General features: G+C 38.8%; 1 protein-coding gene across 1 annotated transcript in view; it reads right to left on the minus strand.

Moving 5' to 3' along the window:
* The window catches only part of plcb3 (phospholipase C, beta 3 (phosphatidylinositol-specific)), an 80812-nt gene extending 65489 nt beyond the window's left edge, over window positions 1–15323 (minus strand). The window contains exon 1 of the mRNA XM_007242041.4: window positions 15103–15323. Within this exon, the coding sequence (XP_007242103.3) occupies window positions 15103–15201 (99 nt within the window). The 5' untranslated portion in view covers window positions 15202–15323. The remainder of the gene's footprint in view (window positions 1–15102) is intronic.
* Between the last annotated feature and the right edge of the window lie 453 nt (window positions 15324–15776).

The raw sequence follows: 15776 nt of genomic DNA on the forward strand, positions 1-15776 counted from the left end.
ACAAGAATAGACTGTCGAGTTTCAGATGAAAGTTCTCTTTTTCTGGCAATTTTGAGCGTTTAATTGACCCCACAAATGTGATGCTCCAGAAGGTCAGTTTTGTAGCTTCTGTAATGAGCTAGACTGTTTTCAGGTGTGTGAACATGATTGCACAAGGGTTTTCTAATCATCAATTAGCCTTCTGAGCCAATGAGCAAACACATTGTACCATTAGAACACTGGAGTGATAGTTGCTGGAAATGGGCCTCTATACACCTATGTAGATATTGCACCAAAACCAGACATTTGCAGCTAGAATAGTCATTTACCACATTAGCAATGTACAGAGTGTATTTGTTTAAAGTTACGACTAGTTTAAAGTTATCTTCATTGAAAAGTACAGTGCTTTTCCTTCAAAAATAAGGACGTTTCAATGTGACCCCAAACTTTTGAACGGTAGTGTACATTTTTGGCACCTTTGAGTACTATTCTTGGATTATTTTGCTAAATCACTGCATCAGCCCATTCCCCGTCAGCCCATTCACTTAGTAGCACATAGTAGAGCTGGGCTATATATCCAGTTTTTAAAACTATAAAATATATTCATATTGGACTTAAGATGAGATATAGAAGACTATGTTGCATTCCAATCAGCTCCAACAGTTCACCTTTCTCTTACCGATACATAGCTGAGTGATTATATATATATATATATATATATATATATATATATATATATATATATATATATATAGTTTTGATTCATATTGCCCCAGTCCTAGTATATAGTGAAAATATTGTTGGGGGTTAAAATTGGTATGGAAAAACAAGCTCTTCCAAAAAGTATGTGTTTAGTTTTCAGTTATGTAATCTGCTGTAAGCATGGCAAAGGCTGTGTGTGCACTTCACCTTTGGACTCACTGGATGAGCAATGGAAGGACATATATGTAACATTGAAGCAATACTAACTTGACTGGAAACTGGTGTTACTGTCTTTCATTACAATTTCTATAAATAAAAATAAAAGTGAGCATCCACATTGTGTTCTACCTTCAAATTACAGTAGGTACCAATAAACCTCCCACATAGCATGCACATGTGTTGTCATTAGATGAAGGACATGTTTTCAGCTTTTTTTTTTTTTAAACTAATCCACCAATCAAATGATGGACTCTTATTGGTGTGGCATGAGATCTGGATGCTTGGTTGGGGAATCAAACTCCAGTCTGCTACAGGGAAGACAGTGTTGTTACCCACAATGCTCTACCCACTGTTGGGTATAAAACTTTAAGAGTTTTCATACAGTCAATATGCAGTCTCTCTAAAAAAGCATATTAAAATATTATTACAAATCATTAAAACTGTAGTTGACTCATTTTGTAGCTGAAGGAAAAGAAATGAAGAGAACCGCAAGAGACAGAGAGGAGAGACCTTTGAGCAGCCATTAAATGATCGCACTGATTTACTGCAGCCACACGGCCTTCCTGCCAAGACCTGCATGTCCCAGCGGCATAAAACAAACACACACCCATACACAAACAGCACACGGTCTCCCTCCTGAATAACCCCATGAGAGCCAGAGAGCGAGAGCCAGAGGGAGGGTGCAAAGGTCAAACACACCCACATGTGAATAGTGGGAAGTGGAGGCTGACATTAAAAGCAGCATTTTATTGTGAGCTGCCCTTCAATCATTCACTCGCTTGCTCGCTCTCACCTCAGTGTTAGTGTGTGGCAGAGTGTTTCTATGTGTGGTGAGACTTTCATTGACATAGAGAAGCAAGAGTCAACAACCCACAGCACTGCTTCCTGAAGGAGCTGCACCACAGAGCCCACAATCTGCTTTCTCTAGCTCTGCCTGAAGACTTCAGAGGTCCTCTTGAAGGAGCTTCCCAATTGGGCCCACAAACTGCTTCGGCAGACCTCCTGAAGAAGCTACACTGTCAAGGCCGACTAGCAGTTTCATAGGCCCTCCTGAAGGAGCAGCGCCACTGCTTTCGTGAGCCCTGTCTCAAGGCTTCAAAAATGTCCTCCTGAAGGAGCAGCAACATTAAGCCTAAAACTGCTTTAGTGAATGTCTTGAGCTCTGCCACAGGGCTTCAGAGAGCCTCCTGAAGGAGCTAGACTACAGGGAAGAACTGCACCAGCTTTTGAAGTCCTCTTGAATAAGGCGTGTCACAGGTCCCAAAATCAACTTAGGAGATTCTCCTGTACATAATGTTTAATAAGACTCAATGTCACTTGAAGGTGCTGCATCACAGAGCCCAAAATCAGGTTTAAAGCCACAGACCCCAAATCAGATTCTGAGGGCCTCCTGAAGGAGCTGCACCACAAGGCCTGGAAATAAAAAGAACAGCCAGGTGCATTCTTTGATTCAGCAGAAAAATAAATAAGCAAGTTTATGCAGGCGTAGGTTCAAGCCCAAGTGTTTGCGTGTGTTTATGCATATGAGTGCACACACAGATGTTGGAACCTCTAGTCCAATCTTCTCACTTCTCACTTTTTTTACTTCACATTCGCCTTCTCTAATTTATCTGCTTACTGATGTCCATGTTCTTTAAACCTCACCTGAGAGATGAACTCTTAATGCAGCACATAAAATGGATTAGGAGTAAAATCTTGGAGAGCAGGATTTCCAGAGATTTGGCACAAACACTCGGTAAAGCCTTGTTTGTAAGAATCCCTTACAATCAGCTAAAGTCACAACTCAGCTAATCCTTTAAAGTCCTCTGTAAGTGTGAAAATCAGGATCTGTGATCTAGCCCTGGCACAGCCTGAAACACACCATGCGCAGCGCATGCCATATTAAACGCCACATCTTTCGGGCACATGTGCACAGTGTATAGTCTGTGCATGTGTTCTGTTGCATGTGCCTGTCAATCCTCCCAGTAAACAGGATGTGTGTGTGGGCTACAGGAGAGGATGAAGTAAACACTTGAAGGACAAAAATGGGACCAAGTGTAGGGCTAATAAAAAGAGAATATTGAGCAAACAGCAGGCTTGCTGGAGAACATGAGATGCACTGATACAATCTCAGAGATTGATATCAAGAGCCAATCAAGACGTTTTAATGGCTTGGTACTGACTACGTTATTTGTTAAGCCTGTTGAATGCCACTGCAGTCAATTTATGACCTTCTGGTAGAAGTGCCAATAAACTGACATTATACACAGTTTGTAGCAAGGAAGGACATTTTCAGAAGTTTAAAATACGTTAAAATACATGTAATTAAAGGTCTCCTTCCGATAAAATCCACTTTGTTCCACATCTTGTTGTTTGTGAAATAAAATAGGTCTCTTTGAGTTGTATATGCATGCTGCACATAAAACTGTTTCTCAGCCTCCATTGTCTGCAGTAGCTAGTAAAAAAAAAAATCCTCAGAAACACGAGTTGGTGTCGAAGTCAACCAGGGAGTTTATGGCCTCACCCACCTCGGCTCAGGACAGCTCTGTTTACAGCTCTGGCATTGATAACATTTTGCAGCTGCGGGGCCATTCGATGCAAAATTTAAGAATTAACTTTACCTACCACTGAAAACATTTTGTTCTTTCAGTTTTAGAGCTGTAAAATTGACTGTGGGGGGCAGGTAGGCATTCACTACTGCAGTGCTGTTAGCCAATCAGAGGCGATATGTTTGCATGTATGAATATTTATGAGCAGAAGCCGAAATCCTGTCTTTCTTCAGAGACCACTAATTTAGTGGTCTAAAGCAGGGCTAAAAAGAAACACCGGAGCACTTTTTTATTTTTTAATGCGTGCATGGCATTCATTCATACTAGAGACCACAACTAGGCATTTTAAAACATATATATAAAACTATATGGAAAAATATAGGGGCACACCTTTTAGTCATTGAGTTCATGTGTTTAAGTGAATGGGTCATTTTAAAGACCTCAATAAATACTAGTGTTGTACTGTAATAGGATGCCATCACTAGGATTGGTCTGTATAATTGTAATACTGTATCCTATGGTATTTAAACATTTTAGTAATTCAAGCTAATACAGACCAAAATAGCTCATTTATATGAAGAGGAATTAGTGCCAAATTAAAAAGCAAACTCTACTGTGGAAAATTGTAAATACAATCCACAATATGCTTTGCTTTTCCTCACTTACAAGCAGAATAGTTGTTTTAAAGTGAAATCAAAAACCACTGTGTGGCGCTGCGAATGTTCAAAAGCAAAAAATAAAATGAACAGGACTGCATTTCGTTTAGGAGCAGCATTTCATCTAGGAGCAGCAAACTAAAATGTAATCATTGTCCAATTAGAACTCACTACTGAAATTGGGGCAGAGCTGAGAAACCAGTCAGAGGCAAGCACTCATAGCTGTACTTTAAACCAGGGAGAATGTTTTTCACAACAGGAAATAAATACTCAAATTTTATAAATGAAGGCTGGCAGTTAGAGACAACTGCATGCTTTTCAGAGTTGAGTCTGAAAACAAAAAGTGACAAAAGTCTAAAGCTTTCAAGAATAAGGAATCAAGCCACACATATCGCTAATATAAACAGCACCATTACAAAAGCATGAAATGCAATTCTGTCTGCCACTGTAAAATGATCCTATTAATATTACAAGTGTACTTTCTTCTGTGATGACATTTCTGCAGGTCACACATATTATACAAAATACGAACAAAAGTATTGGGACACCTGCTCATTCATTCATTGCTGCCCAGCCAAACTGCTTTTCAGGAAAGACATAAAACCCTGCTGATGCAAATGTGGAGAAGATGAAATAGCTGATACAACTCATTTACTGAATGACTGTTGGGAGCAGATGAACACCAGACTGAGAGGAGTCCATTCATCAGAATCGTGGCACCCTCCTCTGACATCACTGAAAGTTACAATATGCAAACCAAAACGTACAAAATCACAGGTTTACAACTGTAGGCTGAGAGCACCGTGACTATATAAACATAATTCACTATCTGCTTGCTGTGTGTGTGTGTTTTCACATGTCAAAGAAATCACGTCAGTTCAAATAATGAATGCCAAACACTGACAGGGTTTGCTTAACAATGCACAAATATATGGTTAGCACATCACTTGCCATAATCACACAACATGACATTCTGTCCACATCGTGAAGCTCAACTGATAAACAGAAATAGAGAAGACCTCCTGCAGCTCTGAAAAATAGGGCTGTGAATCTTTGGGAATTCCACAATCGATTCTGAATCGATTCTTGGGATCACGATTAAATTTTTTTCAAATTTTTTCAAATCGTTACATACTTTAGTGGCGCAGCAACAAACACCGTAACACGACACTACACGCCTCTCTGTAGCCTAATAGGGAGAGGCAGTAAGAGCAAAAACTTTCCCTGTCCTGTAGCTGCTGTCACTCGACACTCACCCACTGTCACGCGGAGCTTTTTACCTGTCTCACGGAGTTCATCTACTGTCTCGCGAAGCTCATCTACTGTCCTGCGGAGCTTTGCGCGACAGTAGCTGAGCTCCGCAGTACAGTTAAAAAGCTCTGCGTGACAGTTAAAAAGCTCCAAGGTACAGTAGCAAAAAAAAAAAAAAAATATATATATATATATATATATAATATATATATATATTATATATATATATATATTTATTTATTTATTTATTGAAAATGAGAATCGATTCTGAATCGTTCAATGTTAGAAACACGATTCTAGTTCTGGTTCTAGTGGACTTCGGCATGGTCAAAATAAAGTACCATCCCTAAAAAGATTTGTGTGGATGATGTGGAACACCATGGCATAGCATCCGTGTCTTCAAGGCTAACTCTTGAAAGAACAGCAGTAGGCGGATGAGCAAAGTCCTGTTGGAAAAGCACATTGGAATTTGTGTTCTGGAAATGTAGGGCTAGCGGTTGCAAGACCTTCTTAATGTAATGCTGGGCTTTCATTGTGCCTGTAATGAAGACCAAAGGTAATCTAGCATTGCACCCCACATCACCATGACACCAGGGCTTTTAGACATGTGACGTGAGATCAAATTGAAAAAAATCTTGTAAATCCACACACAGATTCACTGGTCATCTCCTTAAGACAACAGCAGAATGAAAACTGCTCATCTTCAATGACAAGTCCTTTTGACTTGGTGGAGATGACCAATCAATATGAAGTAAATGAACTATTCTATGGCACCTTACAGCAGCTGAGAGATCCAGATCTCCGAGAAGCACTTCCTGCTTTACTTAAAGGCCACACAGATAAGATACCTGTAAGAAGTACAATTCTTCAGGTCTAAAGACTAGTTCAACCAGATACTTCAGTTTAGCAGCCTGAAAGAAAAAAAAAAGCTTGCAGGCTATTAAACTAATTAAAGCAATTTAACAAATTAAAGCTGATATCCGTAAGATTTGTAATTTAGAGCCCTCTCTGGTGAGAAAGGGTAATGGCACTGAGAATGCAGAAGAATAATTTGAAACTGGGCAGATGTGATGCGTTCTCCTTTCAGAGCACATGAATCTGAATTTCCCCTTCTGAAGTCTCCAATGCTCCACCAGCCGCTTGCGATCAGTAAAACTGAGCCGGATCCTCTATCAGAGGCTTCACGTGTGCCGGAAGTACGTAAAGACGCGCGATGTGGCCAGTAGAAATCCTGCGAAAAGCAACCAGACACCCCAGTTTTTAGAATGAATATACTAGGCTTAGCAGGGATGGTTAAGTACACTGTTCCTACAGGTGCATCAAAGCGAGGACGAACAGATTTATAAACAGTTTTTACCCAAAAGCCATCACTTTACTGAACTCACACATACACTGATCCTTTTTGTATTTCGTCACTTTATGCTATTATTATATGTATGTTTGCACTGGAAAAAGGGAGTGGCTTTTAATCTCATTTTACATATGAATAATGACAGTAAAGGGATTCTATTCTATTCTATTCTATTGTTTTGCAAAACTGTACTGATTCTCAAAAACACAGCATAGATTTTAACTTCATAGGTAACATCAACATTCAATGTTCAGGTTTTCAGATCCCTCTGACTACATAAAAAATGTAAACTTTCCTTATTTATTCAGGACTCATGCATTTGTTAGTGTTTCTAAGGCATACTATGGCAGATTTTTAAAGAAAGTACATTTAAGTTATTTTATAAACTCAATTATATCACCATTATTGCATAACCACAATTTACAGAAATGGATTGAATTGTAAACCCTCAATCATGATAGACTTCATATTGTCAAGTTCTGACCAAACGATACACAACCCTACATGATTTTTAGATTCAAATCGATATTCATTCAAATGGTCTGATATCAATTTATATAAACCCAAGATCGAGACCATCCTTTTTTTTTCTGACTAGGGTGATCAGTTAAGCATGGCTGGAGCATGAGTGATGGTGCCCAAGAACCTGAAGGCAGAAGTGTGGTTACATTTTTGATTCAGAAACCATGGTGGTAGGGAAGAGCTGGATAAAAGCAAAACCGTGTGTAAACTGTGCAACGTGAAGGTAAAATATTGTGAGAATACCACAAATCTGAGAAATCATTTAACGTGACAGCATCCTGATATTCAAAAAACGTCAGAACCCAAACAAACTTCACTAGAGAACGCATTCGTGATTAAATTTCCTACAAATTCTCCTCGCGCCAAAAAAAAAAAAAAACTGAGCTTCATTAATGTTCTGGAAGCATGTTATGTTTTACCCACACAAACCTTTCAGTAAAATGGCCATTCCAAACCTGTATAGAGATGATGCAACAATTAACTACATTAAATGATATAAAAAAAAGTACCTCTTGTGTAAAGTCTTCATAATATAAACACTAATATTTAATAATGAAAGTTTAAGTGTCCACATTTCATATTCAAAATACTATTTTTTGTATCTGAAATTTCCCCTAAATGTATTGATATTAAATCTAATCAAACCGAAAATCGAATTGGGATCCACCCCTACTACAAGAGTACTGGACCTAGTTTACTAACAAACACTAACATGGTCACATTCCTAGACCACAAAAACAATCAGACCAATTATAATTTTAACAACACTATCACCTACTGGAATACACAAACAAGAATGAAGCAAAGTTCAGTTTAATATATCTTTAAAAGAGAAGCACAGCCACTTGTCAGCACAGTGCGGTGCCTGTGACCAAAGCCTGGCCATGGAGACCCTAGAGACTTATCTACGATACTTATCTACCAGCTGCATATTATTTTATTTACTTGTTTGTCTTTAAAAAAAATTATATGTTGTTACTTAAATTACTGTTCTTACATCCTAATTTCAAATGGCCATTATTAACCATTTATAATAATTGTTATACTTAAAATCTTCAGTTTCTAAAATATGCTGTATCTTAAAAGGTCATGCCAATAAACATGTCATGCCAATAAAGCTTATTCAGTTGAGAAGCAGACAAAGAGACATACAAAACAGAGAGAAGCAGACAGAGGGACAGATAGAGTTCAAGCCAACAAGAGAGAGACAGAGAGAGAGACAGAGACAGACAGATAGACAGACAGAGACGAGGGGGAGGGGGTGTTTGGCTCCAAACATAATCTACATCAGGAAGTTATTTGGGGAGAAATATACACAAGGCCACATGCACACCCAAACACAGACACGCTCACACAAACACTCCAGACTGACGTTCTGAGAGAAAGAGTCAAAATTAGGAGACACACGGTTGCACAGTGTTAAGTTGCATGATGATAATTACATTATGGACGTATGGTACATATCAATCATTTTTTGCTGCTGAACTCAATGTTGCTTGTCATGTGTCCACGCTCATCATGAGCCCATTTATGTAAATGAACTAGTATGTTTAAAAAATCAGTAGCTTTATTTTTAATGATGTTGTGCATTTTATATAACCCAATTCAGAGTTTTCCATGACTTTTTTATGCCTTCATGACAAATGTAAATGACCATACAATCTTTGAAACATCAGTACGGACATGTCTACAAATTTGTAATTAGTAAAACTTCATTGTTCTTTAAGGGGTATACATGCATTATTTTGTTAGAATATAATGACTATATCAGAGGCATACAATGATTGTAAAATTACAAAAATATAATTTAATCACCATCACTAGCAATCAATAGCATTCGTGACAGTCCTAGGTTTTAGTATCTTTATTACTTTACTGTATAACTACATCCCATAGCCTATGAAAACTAAAAGAAAACTGAATCTCTCTCTCTCTCTTACACTGTCTTTCTCTTTCTCTCTCTCAGACACACACACAGAAAACAAACACAGATCATATGACTGAACATGTGCAACACTCCTACATGTTCAGTATCTGCTTTCCTGAGGCCTGTTTCTTCATTGTGGTCACTTGCACGCATTTAAGCACCACCTTCACACACAATAGGAAGACAACAATGGCATTTGCACACACCAAAATCACACAGTACAGAGTTTGTGTGTGTGTGTGTGTACACACACACTTACAGTCAGTACAGTCATTACAGCATGTGAAAGCCTTTTATCTGTAGGCTATATGTCTAATATTCCTCATTACTGAGCCTGAAAATATCCTAACACTGTACAGCCTTGTAGCTATTTTTACTCTGTTTTTAAGACAGCTGATAGGCTCACTAGACTCGTTTTTCCAGAAAAAATGCTTGAAGGATGTAAAAATATCTGCCAATTCAGTAAGCTAATTTTACAAGACCACCTTTCGCAAGCCCTTGTGTAGAAACAGTTTTTAATATGAGAAAAATCTGAATTTTTATAATGAGCAAAAATACTACAGAATTTATTTTAGCTAGTGAAGATCTTTTTGACAGAAAACGGAAACAACAGAATGCTCTAAGGATAGGACAGGACAGGTGGTGTTAAACAAATGTCACAGCAGATCTGATCAACTTTTTCGCTTTCCATGACTACAAGATAATGCAGTTGGCATCTGCGTGTGCAGATAAATCAAACATAATTCTAAGTTACTTAAGTTAAGTTACTTAAATTGTACTTAACAGTAATTTAAAGGGATACAGGTATACCACATCTGTACAGAGTAAAAAGTGCTGTAAAAGCTTGTGCAAAAAAAAAAAAAAAAAAAGACGTGAACCTTTTTGCACCTAGTGTATATTGCCTGATGCATGGCATGGGCTAAAGGGGTATAAACCCCCAGCACTGAGCTGAATTGGTGATAATCCAACATTCTGACCTCTTTTCTGAGTACTTGATTGCATTTAGCAACCACTATTCTCCAAAATTTAGTAAAAAGCCTTCCTAGTACATTAGAAATTGTTACCAATATATCCTTGACTTTGGAAGAAAAACAATGATATATTTGTCCATATAGTGTATAAGTCTAAACCCTGCCATCTGACCCATATTATGCAGTGCGGCTTACTGCTTTACTCTTGATTTTCCAATAAATTCCTTCAGTTTATCTGTGCCGGACACTGATCTAACTCCTCCACACCTTCCTCAATCGTCTCTCCTCATTTGACCTCTGTGTAAAGCCCCTCTCTCTCTTTCTCTCACACACACACTTTACTCTATTCTTCCTTTATACGCTTCCTCTGAGTCTTGCTGCTCATGTCTCCGTTCTCTGTGGAGAGAAAGCCTCTTGTTGTTCGCACAGTTAATCACAACCCTAAAAACTTCCTGGGAATTCCCTTCGAGAGAGAGAGGGAATGCAGATTATGGAGTTAGCATCGTCTCTCTCTCTCTGTCTCTCTTTCGCTCTCTCTCACTCCCACACATCACAGCTCCACAGCTTGTTTGGACAGTGAACTTTTCCAAGCTCAGCGATAACAGCGGACTTTACTATACACTGGAGACAACTGACAAAAACATTTACATCTACATACAAACACACACCAGGAATACGTTATGTAAGAATGCAAGAGTGAGTCTGTGATTTAACACGTTCATACACACACTGTGCGCACACACATACACAAACACAAACACCAAAAATCGAATCCATCTACTGCAAAGGAACTATTATTCCATTCCATTAAACGTTCAGGCAGCATGAGGCGCGAGTATTTTAGCGTCCCACCACTTTGCCACTTCAGCAGACACCTGTGCTTACACTAATTCCAGGTATCTGCTTGCCTGTAATAAGCAGAACATGCCGCAGAGCAGATACTGTTGACTGGGCTGTGATTACTGTGCTGAACTGTTATGCTTACTGGAGTAGAACAACAGACTTCAGCTATTAGGTTGACAGCTCTTAAACTGTAGCGCTGTAGAGCAGAACATGTCAAGTTTATCAAACCATTTAACATGCAGCACAAGGGCTGGGCTATTAATAAAGAATTAATCATGATATCTAAGGTTAGAGGTTATCAGCATGGCTGCTTGGCCGTGCTTTTGAAGAGACCACCTTAGGGCTGCACGATATTGGAAACATTTTACATTGAAAATGTTCTTTTTTTTGACGATATAAATCGCAATATTAAACAATGCAGGGTCCATGATGTCACCAGACCCACCCCCATAGCTATAGTTAGTAAAAACATTCTGGACTTGGTAGTATATGTTCTCTATCATCTCTACAGCAGTGCAATTGTCAGCCCTATTTTCTTGTCTAGACCAAGTCCAAAAACATTTAACCCCCCACCCCCCCCTTTTACCATCAAACAATTTAATTTAACATATGAGTAATGGCGTATATTGTGACACATACAAAAATTATGACACAGTTGGTTATGCTTGATTTTTCTTCCAATATTTAAAATTTAGCACATCTGCCTCAAAATATGCAGTGAAGTGTTATATTTAAGCAAGTGTGTTTTCTGTAGAGGTATATTCTTTATTTTCACACAGAATATCAACAAAAATAAAACATAGCATTTTTTTAGGATTGTCAAAAGTTACCTTTGCATGACGCAACACTGCGTGTTCACGTAGGCTAAATGATAACTGGTAAGAAAAAGAATGCGCTAACATGAGAGATGAAAGAACAAGACATCTAGGTCACAAGGAATCCAGTATCAGTTGAACTTCTCCGAAAGTCTATGTCACGCCATTCTGTTAGCTAGCTCCTGTTCTTTTCTTAAAAGTTAGCCTGAAGCTAGAGCACATATTAGTGTGTGTAGTGTGTGTTAAAGGGGAATAGATGCATATTTAAGCAGGCAGGTCTAACATGAACACTGCATATAGTGCTGAGCAGCTCAAATGACGCATTGTTTGACAAAAAAAAAGGTGTAATCCAGAGGTTGTTATTTGGAGTAAAAGGTGAGCTGCAGTCCTAGTACATTTTAGACCTAGAAAGTGCAGTTCTGGGTGGGAGCTGGTTACAGTTATTAGTTTCTTCTTTATTCTGCCTGAACCCCATCATTTCCTATTGTCTGACATAAAGCTACAATGGTGTACATTATATCACAAGTTCAACTCTGATGAACTTGTTTTAATCTGCTGCTGCCTGCAGTGCATCAGTGATTTTTTATTGAAATCAATAGCTACAAAAATGCCCTTGTGAATGCAGCCTAACTGCCAATTCTGTTACATCAGCCTAGAGACATCCATATTGAGTGATGGGGGAGGGAATGCCAAGCTACCCACCCGAGAGAGCCATCCTGTTCACAAACTTCTGTAGCATTGCTGGGCATCAATCTTGGAATTGTAGGGTCAACATGTGAGCAGGTGATCCATTCAGGAGCAGGAACCTGACACAACTTGAGTAGATTAAACTATCCTGTCCTAGTTTGTTCTATTCTGTAATCACATTTCCACAACAGGTCCTGTATTGTTCCTTTAGAACAATATTAAATAGCTAATAAATGTAATACTATGCAAAACTTCAGTAGAAAACGGTATAGTTTTCCTGCACAGGCCTGTGCTTTTCCTAGCTACAAATGAACTGATGCAACTCACCTGTCAATTGTCAAGTTCAGTAGATCTGTTAGAGCAGGGAAAACAGTTTGCTATCTGTGCTGGACTCCAGCCCCCACTGGCCACCACTTGTATAGAGGATGTTTTGTGGGGACCGTCTCCACTAATTGTCCTTATCTGACCAGCAATCCGATCAGAAGTGGTTTATCTATCATTCATTCTGACATATAAAGCCTTCTGCTAATGCACACACACAAACAAAGAGTAATAGAGTAATATTTTCAGTGTGTAAACATTAAACACTTGATTGTAGACTGTTCTTATGATCTCCACACTGAACCTACCACACACTCTGTCGAGCAGGTTTCCAAAGAAGGCCTTACACCATCTTTACCGGCCATGCAAATACATTAACAAGAGCCACTCAGCACTCGTGGGCTACAGAGTTAATTATTAATGACAGGCTGCTCTTATAAGACGTGCAGGCTCTACTGGTGGACCTCCTCATGCTTACACAACCGAGCACAACCAGCAGACAGTTAGCTAAAGGTGAATACAAATATCAGCAGTGGCTAATCATAATTCTTAATACCTGGAAACCTTAATGCTCAGAAACTCCAAACAAACACACACTGCAGCTGCCAAGAGATCAGAAACTAGCCAGAAGAATTCTGCATGGAATAAATGGGGCTGGGCAAATTATCATATTTTATTGTGTAGTGATAAATGTTATCATGATGCACAATATGCCTTTATGAATATACTGTAGCTAGGTCAAAGCGATATTGTAAAAAAGAAAATGATCTCAATATTTTCAAATGTGAGCGATTCACGATTATGATTTAGATTTTTAGTTCTTACATAACAATTTAACTTTTCTATTTGTAAACACACAGCACCTTTACATTTGATTTCAATGTTTTATTCAGTCTTTTTTTTTTTTTTTTTTTTACAAAAAATAAGCAGCCTTTTTTATTTAACACTGTGCAAACATTACCTCCATTGCAGTAAAAAAAAAAAAAAAACAGGGGGGAATCTTATAGGCAGAGTTGAATAAAAAATATATATTGTATTAAAAAAAATGTGTGTGGTAGAAAAATAAACTGCTGACTTTTGGGGACAAAAGTTGTGAGTCTTTGATAAATCACAGTATTGATGTAACTTACACATTATTTGTAACTTAATATGTAATATGTATTGTATTTAAACTCCACCAGAAGCATGAGGGAAATAATCTCAGGAAGAATCTAGTTGCAGTCTTGCAAATAATGATCCTGCAAGATTCCCAGTCTTTGCTAAATCTTAGTCTGTGACTAAAAAGTCTGAGACTGGTCTTTAGATGTGAGAGGGTGTCAGGCTTTAGTCTGTTAAGTTTTTTCAGAGTCTTTTCAAAGTTGTGTAGTGTATGGACAGCATTAGTGGCTCTTTAAAGTGAAGAGAAATAACTGTATTCATGTCAGAAATAAATGTTAACATTGAAAAAAATACTTATCAGTGTGCTACCAAAATAATATCATTTTAAATATCGAGATAACATATTTTTTTACCATATCTCCCAACCCTAGGACTGAAGTAGAACAACTAAAAACTGTGGAAAACTTTTTTTAGTCAATTTCTTGTCAAGTTTAGCGTCAGTTAGCTTTTACTACAACCAAGTGAACAAGTAAAGAGGCAGCTAACGTTAACGTAACGTCATGAGCAGGGACTGCAAATTCCAAAAACAACCCAACCAAAATAGCGAAGTTCAGATTTTTTTCTCTCAGAAGTATCTCCACAGACACCAGCTATAGTTAGCATCAACAAGTGTAAACCTTTAGTTAAGTACTTCTGACGGCTTCAGAAGTAGCTAGATGTATCTAACTGTCGACCGAAAACAATATTTGTTCAATAAAAAGTATTTATTTTCCGTAAAGTTACAAGTAGCCAGCTAATACAAACAACAAGCAGCGTAAACACGAATATAAACCACGAAAACTTTGTTTTTAGTGCCTCGGTAGGTTAGTGAACAAGTTAGGTTAGCTAGGCGGTGAACGCTGTAAAAACCTGGCTGTGGAGAAAACTTGTTCGACAAGAATGTAACTTATGCGCCTTGGCTCGGAAAGACAGCAGCAGAAAGACGGGTGTCAGCCGTTTTTTTTTACCCCGAGCTTTTCCACTTCTCCGCACCGCCTCAGCCACAACAACAGCCAGGATAAGTTAGCTAATTTACAGCTACTTAACCTGACTAGCCGCACACTCACTGTAAGTTAGCTCTTACAGACATGACCAGGCAACAGAGCCTGTAACATGGCACACAGTGGGAAAATGGGCAGGTTTCAGCGTTAGCTAGCTAATGTAGTTACTTAACTTGGCGTTAGGGAGCTTACCTCGTCCCATTTGATGAACTTGCTTCCCCTTTTGAGCACTTCGTGGACGACCACGGGCTTGAGCTGTAGCGCGTGTACTCCCGGCTTGGCCCCGGCCATGGTTGCTCCAGTAGCGGGGTGGCTGAGGCGACCTGACCGGAGCCTGGTTCAGCTCAGATTCAGCTCGGAAGAGCTCAGCAGCAGCAGCTCCTTACTGAGACTCAGTGAGTAAAAAGAAAGAGAGGGAGGGAGAAAGAGAGAGAGAGAGAGGGAGTGTGTGTGTGTGTGTGTGTGTGTGTGTGTGTGAGAGAGAGAGAGAGAGAGAGAGAGAGAGAGAGAGAGAGAGGAATAGGAGGAACCTGACTGACAACTTTGAATCAACGATGGATTTTGTGTTGATTTTGAAAAGTGAAGTTTGATATGGCAACGTTGTTTCAACGTCGTACGTTCAACCTTTAATAATCCATAGCCCACTAAAACTTAAAATTCCTACGGTTTACAGAGTGTTAACGATATCCAGCTGGCATTTCAACGTTGAATCAATGTTGAATCAACCTTGATGTTATGGTTGGATCAAGGTTGGATTTGGGGTTGATTTTGAAATGTTAAACAGTAAAAGAAATAGATTATACCCCCCCCCCCCCCCCCCCCAGGTATAGGGAAGAATTAGTGCTAAATTAAAAAGCAGTTGCTGC

This window comes from Astyanax mexicanus, chromosome 8 (genome assembly GCF_023375975.1).
Source record: "Astyanax mexicanus isolate ESR-SI-001 chromosome 8, AstMex3_surface, whole genome shotgun sequence".
NCBI lineage: Eukaryota > Metazoa > Chordata > Actinopteri > Characiformes > Acestrorhamphidae > Astyanax > Astyanax mexicanus.